The following is a 7,130-nucleotide window of genomic DNA, read 5'->3' as shown; positions in this document are numbered from 1 at the left end:
TATATATATATATATATATATATATATATATATATATATATATATATATATATATAATTGTGGTAGGTTCTTTTAACAATCTCCACTTCTTTGATCCTTCATTTTCTTTAACAATATCAAGGTTGGGTAAAATAAACAGATTTTCATGAATGGTCATGTATTTACAAATTTAAAGAAACTACGTTTTCTATGGTGGTCACTCCCTTTATATGAATTGTAGAAAACGGCCAATTGTCTTGTTTAGACCTGAGAGTGGGCGCTGTTACAGCGATTCTGTTTCATTCGTAGCTCGTTCTCATGTTGCAAGATACAATAAAAACTGAAAGAGATGCAAAAATGAATACTATTTCAATATTTACAATACAAATATGATTGTATGAGTATACAAAAAAAAAATAAAGTTCCTGCTAACGGAAGTTTCAGGACTCACGAGAATGCAGGTGAGCACCGTGCTCTACGGCAGGTGAGGGTGAAAAGGCACGCTTACTTAGCGTGATCCCTGACATAGCTTCGTTTTTGCCTCAGGGCGTTCGTGTAAACAAAAGGGAGATGCTTACATATTTCTTTTAAAACTCAAATAACCTTTTTATTTTTAATTATAATAATTATGTATACACACAGGTTACATAAAATCAATAAGAATGAATATTAGACCAATCCATGGACAATACCCCCCATTTAAGATAAAATTAATAATTTTACTCTTTATGATTGGACTAATTCATTCATTGAGAGGACAGCGGCTGAGTACATCCGCGCCAACATTTTCGCTACCCTTTATGTAGTCATTGCTGTATGTGTAACACTGGAGTGCGAGTGCCCAACGCATCAGTCTGCCGTTAGTATTTTTCATGTTTCTCAAATAAACAAGAGGCCTTTGATCCGTCTGGATAATGAATTCCTTTCCATACAAAAACAACTTGAACTTATGAACGGCCCATACAATACTTAGACACTCCTTCTCAATAGTAGCATAGTTTTTCTCCCTGTCTAGCAATTTTCTGCTAGCATATGCAATTGGCATTTTCACTCCATCTACATCCTGCAATAATACAGCTCCGAGTCCAAGATCGGAGGCATCACTTCTAAGATAAAATGTCTTAGATTCATCAGGTAAACACAAGATTGGTTTTGACACTAAAGAAAGTTTTAATTTATTGAAGCACTCATTTTTGTCATCACTCCATTGCAATTTATTACTGCTATGCTTCTTTAGCAGGTCATTCAAGGGTGCAGCAATACTAGCAAAATTCTTTACAAATTTTACGGTAATAACCAACCGTACCAATGAAAGATCTTAACTGTTTTTTATTTACAGGTAAAGGCATTAATTGAATTGCATTTATTTTATCTTCAAGAGGCGTTATGCAATTATTACCCAATAAGACGCCTAGATATTTGATTTTGGAGAACCCCCAAAAACACTTACTGACGCTGGCAGTCAACCCATGCATGCGCAGTCTCAACAGAAGATCTTTCAGGTCCTGTAGGTGATCAGACCAATTAGTATTATGTACAACAATATTGTCAAAGTAGCAGTCAGTATTTGCAAGACCTAACAACACTTTCCTCATAAGCCTAATGAAGGTGGCACACGCTGTTTTAAGACCAAAAGGCATTACTCTGAACATCATAAGACCTCTGTGGGTTGCAAATGCGGTATATATTTTCGATTCATTAGACAGTGGTATTTGCCAGTATCCACGGCAAAGATCGATTTCACTGAAATATATATCACTGACAAAATTTCCCAAAGCTGAGTCAGTAGTTGGCATAGGTTCTGCGTCAAATTCACTAGCATCATTTATGCCTCTAAAGTCAATGCACACTCTCCAGGTTCCATCACTCTTCTTCACCATGACAACGGGTGAACAGTACGGAGAGGTTGAGGGTTCAATTATATTCATTTCGAACATCTTATCCACTTCCTTATTGAATTCTTTCACTAGACTGTTTGGGATCGGGTACGGTTTCTGACGCACCGGCTTATCAGTGTTCATATGAATCACATGTTCAATACTGTCAGTTAAGCCAGGCTTATCAGTCAATACGTCAGAGAATTCCTTTAAAATCACTTTTAAATCATCAACCTGACTTTCAGATAATTCACTTCCCATGTTGATATTGTTATCACTATCAGTTTCAAAATAAACAGGTTTACAATTGTTGTTACAGTTATCCTCATCTTCAACTACACAAACTTGAACAGTTTCCCCTTTTCTTTCAAGGCCATCGCGACGGAAATACTTCTTTAACATGTTTATGTGAAACAGCTTATTCTTACCGCGAACTCTAATAACATAGTCAACACCATTCCCTTTGCATTCAACTACGGAATAAGGACCAAGCCACTGCATAACTAATTTGTTACTGCTTGAAGGCAATAACACCAATACATCATCACCTGTGTTTAATTTACGAGGCTTAGCTTTGAGGTCATAATATGCTTTATAATTACGGCTGCTTATTTCAGCTTGCTCTGACGCTAATCTAGCAGTCTCTTCTAAACGCGAGCGAAGATCTAAAACGTATTGGTACGTAGTTTTGACTTCACTATCTATGCTATCGTTTGTCCATAGTTCGTGTAGAATTGTTAAAGGACCGCGAACTTGTCTGCCATAGAGCAGTTCAAAGGGGGAAAACTTGAGGCTGTCATTAGGAATCTCCCGATATGCGAACAGTGCAGCGGGTATAAAGCGATCCCAGGCTCTCAGATGATCGGCACAAAGCTTTTTAATCATTGATTTTAATACCCCATTTAATCTTTCAACTGCACCGTTACACGAGGCGTGGTAGGGACTCGTGTACAAGGCTTTTACTGAAAGTAATCTATGAATTTCACTCATCAGATCAGACTTGAATTGAGACCCTCGATCTGATAAGATTTCCCTCGGTATACCGACTCTCGAGAATATTTCCACTAAACTTTCAGCCACTGTTATCGTGTCAATATTTTTCAAGGCAACGGCTTCGGGGTACCTAGTTGCATAGTCTATTAGAGTGAGGACATACTTATTTCCTCTTTCAGACGCAGGTGTAAAAGGACCCACTAAGTCTATAGCCACTCGTGAGAATGGTTCCGAAATTATGGGGAGGTTTTTCATCGGTACTCGTTTCACACTTCCTTTAGATGAAAATTTCTGACAAGTCGGGCATGATCGACAATACCTTTTAATCTGAGCGCCTGCGCCAGGCCAGAAAAACTTCGAAAATACTTTATAGCTCGTCTTTCGGTGCGAGAAATGACCAGCTGTAAGGGAATCGTGAGCGAGATTCAGTACGTGAATCCGATACTTTTCGGGAATCACCAGTTGCTTGCTTCCGATTTCATAATCATGTTTACTTTTTAAACATACCCTATAGATGAGATCCTTAACAAGTTCATATTTCACAGTTCTAGATTTTACTTTTACATTTTCGCCGCTTTTAACTTTGTCCCTTATGGATTTTAGACTTTGGCAGTTTTGTTGTTCATCTTTTAGATTAATTTTAGTAATGTTTAGATCTAAGAACTCAGGACAGGCTAATGTTATAGCAGATTTTGACTCAGATGAACGAGTTTTCACAGCCATAGCAATTGTGGGAAGGATAGGGTCATGAGATCCGTCGCGCTCAAACTGAACATCCTTTACCTCGGTAACAGCGCGTGTGGTAGAGTTACTTTGCGGATAGTTAGAGTCAGGGGCGGTGTCTTTACTGGCCTCATAATCGGACGAGGAAGAATCGCGCTCGCCAGGTAGTTTCACACCTGGAACGAGTCCGATTAATACATCTGCAAATTTAATTGGTGCTGCAATTGCATTGATCCATCCTGTGAAAAATTTACTTTTGATAAAGCATCTTACTTTAGGGAAGGAATTTGGTATGCCAAGATAATCATATACTTTGACTAAAGACCCTAATTTGAATCTTGAAGGCACCAACTTCTCGTTCACGATCATGGAAGAACATCCCGTGTCAAGTAATATTTCTGCTGGTGTATCAAATAATGTTCCCTTAGCATCAATCACTGTATTCTGAGGTTTGACTTCAGATTGGAAAACAAAATTTACTTTTGATTCATTCTTAGGTTTAAAATTCTTTGGGTTGTTAGGGCAGTTAGGCCTGATATGACCCGACTTTCCACATCCATGGCACTGAATTTCACTTTCAACAGGTAGTGTAGGTTGTTTTGACACTGATCTTGAAAATTTACTTACGCGATATCCGTGGGCACTACGGTACCTATCGGCGGCTTCTGCCATTTCCACTGCAGTTTCACAGCCTCTCTCCTTCAGAAATACACGTAGATCAGAACCGCAGTTATTCAATAGTTGTTCCCTGACCAGAAAATCAAACAAAATATCATACTTCTTTTCAACATTACTCATTGTTACCCATCGATCGAGGTACTGCTCCATTCTAATTACCAACTGGACATACGTCTCCTTATCTTTGCATCTGCTCTCCCGAAATTTACGGCGATAAGAATCTGCGTCTACAGAATAGGCCCTTAATAAAGCTTCCTTTAGGCGAGAATAATCTTTAATGATGTCATCTGGCAGAGACATGTAAACCTTAAGTGCCTGACCCCGCAAACAAGTACCCAGGTAAACATGGTAATCTTCAACCTTCCACCCGTGTAACTCGGCCAAACGTTCAAACCGCTGCAAATAGCTATCTAGGTCGTCCTGCCCGTCAGCAAAAGTAGGCAGTCTGAGTCCTTCAAACATAGGAGCATGAGGATTACTATGGTTACCATTAGGCCCTGACTGGATTTTAGCGAGTTCGAGTTCATGTGCTCGTCGCTTCTCAGCTTCAGCAAACTCTAATTCCATTTTCTTAACCTCTCGCTCGGCAGCGCGCTCTTCCCTCTCAGCCTGATGCTGTTTTTCAATCAGCTCGTGAGCAAGATCTCCACTCAAACCGAGTGATTGAGCCTTTTCTAAAATTTCTAATAATGACATTTTCTGAATTAGTGATATAATTAGCAGAAATCAATATTAAACTAAACTCGTTGAAAGCTGAAGGCAAGTCAACACTTGAAAATCATTCAAAACTTTCAAGAGACATGAAAGTACTATACTTCCACTAGACTACCCACGACTTCGATATAAGATCGACAGTCGATCGCCAAGTCAGCGGAACCAGCGCTTATTAATCATCACCAGCTGGCCCATAAAACCTGAACACAAATCTGAAGCGAAATACAGCTTCCAAGTTATCTGCTTGTAGGCACCATACACAATGAAAAACCTGATTGATCCATACACAATTTCAGGTACACTGTCACTACAAAGCAAATTAAACAAATCAGTTTTCACCTCACCTGCATCTCCCTTTTCACGAAAGCCCGAGTTTACATGACTCACCAAACAGTTCACAGGACATCATCCTTATGGAAATCTAAAGACGTACAGAAAGGATGGTACAATCTGTAAGATACGACAGAAACATAAAACACTGTAAATCCGTAAATCCACCTCAATATTACTAAATAAAATGAGGATCCTACTCACTGCGCCACTTGTGGTAGGTTCTTTTAACAATCTCCACTTCTTTGATCCTTCATTTTCTTTAACAATATCAAGGTTGGGTAAAATAAACAGATTTTCATGAATGGTCATGTATTTACAAATTTAAACAAAAGAAACTACGTTTTCTATGGTGGTCACTCCCTTTATATGAATTGTAGAAAACGGCCAATTGTCTTGTTTAGACCTGAGAGTGGGCGCTGTTACAGCGACTCTGTTTCATTCGTAGCTCGTTCTCATGTTGCAAGATACAATAAAATCTGAAAGAGATGCAAAAATGAATACTATTTCAATATTTACAATACAAATATGATTGTATGAGTATACAAAAAAAAAATAAAGTTCCTGCTAACGGAAGTTTCAGGACTCACGAGAATGCAGGTGAGCACCGTGCTCTACGGCAGGTGAGGGTGAAAAGGCACGCTTACTTAGCGTGATCCCTGACATAGCTTCGTTTTTGCCTCAGGGCGTTCGTGTAAACAAAAGGGAGATGCTTACATATTTCTTTTAAAACTCAAATAACCTTTTTATTTTTAATTATAATAATTATGTATACACACAGGTTACATAAAATCAATAAGAATGAATATTAGACCAATCCATGGACAATAATATATATATATATATATATATATATATATATATATATATATATATATATTTATATATGTGTGTGTGTGTGTGTGTGTGTGTGTGTGTGTGTGTGTGTGTGTGTGTGTGTGTGTGTGTGTGTGTGTGTGTATGCACACACACACACACACACACACACACACACACACACACACACACACACACACACACACACACACACACACACACACACACATACACACACTACAACAGGAACAATATATATATGTATGTATGTATATGTATATACATGTATGTATGAATACACACACACACACATATACATATATATGTGTGTGTGTCTGTGAATGGATTTTGACAATCGCTGTCACTGAAAAATCTCACATTTTATAGTTGCTAGTTTACCATTTGTGAAATAAAACCTTTGTTATCCTTTTGATACGCCAAGACCACGAAAGTGAGCAAACCTGACAGGAAGAGAAAGAAAGAGAGAAAGAGAGAGAGAGAGAGAGAGAGAGAGAGAGAGAGAGAGAGAGAGAGAGAGAGAGAGAGAGAGAGAGAGAGAGAGAGAGAGAGAGAGAGAGAGAGAGGGAGAAAGATTGAGAAAGAAAGAGAGAGAGACATGCTCATCCATGACTTATATGATAATCAATTGAAATTCATGACGTCTTCCTGTGCTATATAGGGGAAAAATAGTTTCCTGTGGCATCTTTGGAAAACAGCAATGAAGACATTAGCATGATGAAGCGACAGAAAGGAGGCGTGAGGGAAGACAAAGTTTTCCTTAGGGCAAACAGGAGATCAACAGGTCCTGAGGGAAAAGACCGCGGATATAGACGAGGCAAGAAGGAAGGGCGTTGGGAAGCGAGACTGAAGGCGAAGAGAGAGGCAAAAAAGGAATAATTTCAGCAAGAGAATTATTTCCCTGAACCGGGCGAAGGGATTTTCGGTTGGCAAGAATGAAATAACTGGTGGATCAAAGCATGTTTCACATGAATGTTGTAGGGTAAGATATAACAAAGACGT

General features: G+C 38.7%; 1 protein-coding gene across 1 annotated transcript; it reads right to left on the bottom strand.

The window, feature by feature from the left end:
* Positions 1–2,005: 2,005 nt before the first annotated feature.
* LOC138867827 (uncharacterized) lies at positions 2,006–5,606 on the bottom strand. The gene is made up of 5 exons (XM_070144641.1): positions 5,499–5,606; positions 5,398–5,414; positions 5,148–5,271; positions 2,111–4,949; positions 2,006–2,019 (listed from the first exon to the last, which is right to left on the bottom strand). The coding sequence occupies exons 1-5, from the start codon at positions 5,604–5,606 to the stop codon at positions 2,006–2,008; spliced, it is 3,102 nt and encodes a 1,033-aa protein (XP_070000742.1).
* Between the last annotated feature and the right edge of the window lie 1,524 nt (positions 5,607–7,130).

The sequence above is a fragment of the Penaeus vannamei genome, chromosome 32 (genome assembly GCF_042767895.1).
Source record: "Penaeus vannamei isolate JL-2024 chromosome 32, ASM4276789v1, whole genome shotgun sequence".
Lineage (NCBI taxonomy): Eukaryota > Metazoa > Arthropoda > Malacostraca > Decapoda > Penaeidae > Penaeus > Penaeus vannamei.
Note: the sequence above shows the minus strand (reverse complement) of the source record. Positions and strands in the feature narration are given on the sequence as shown.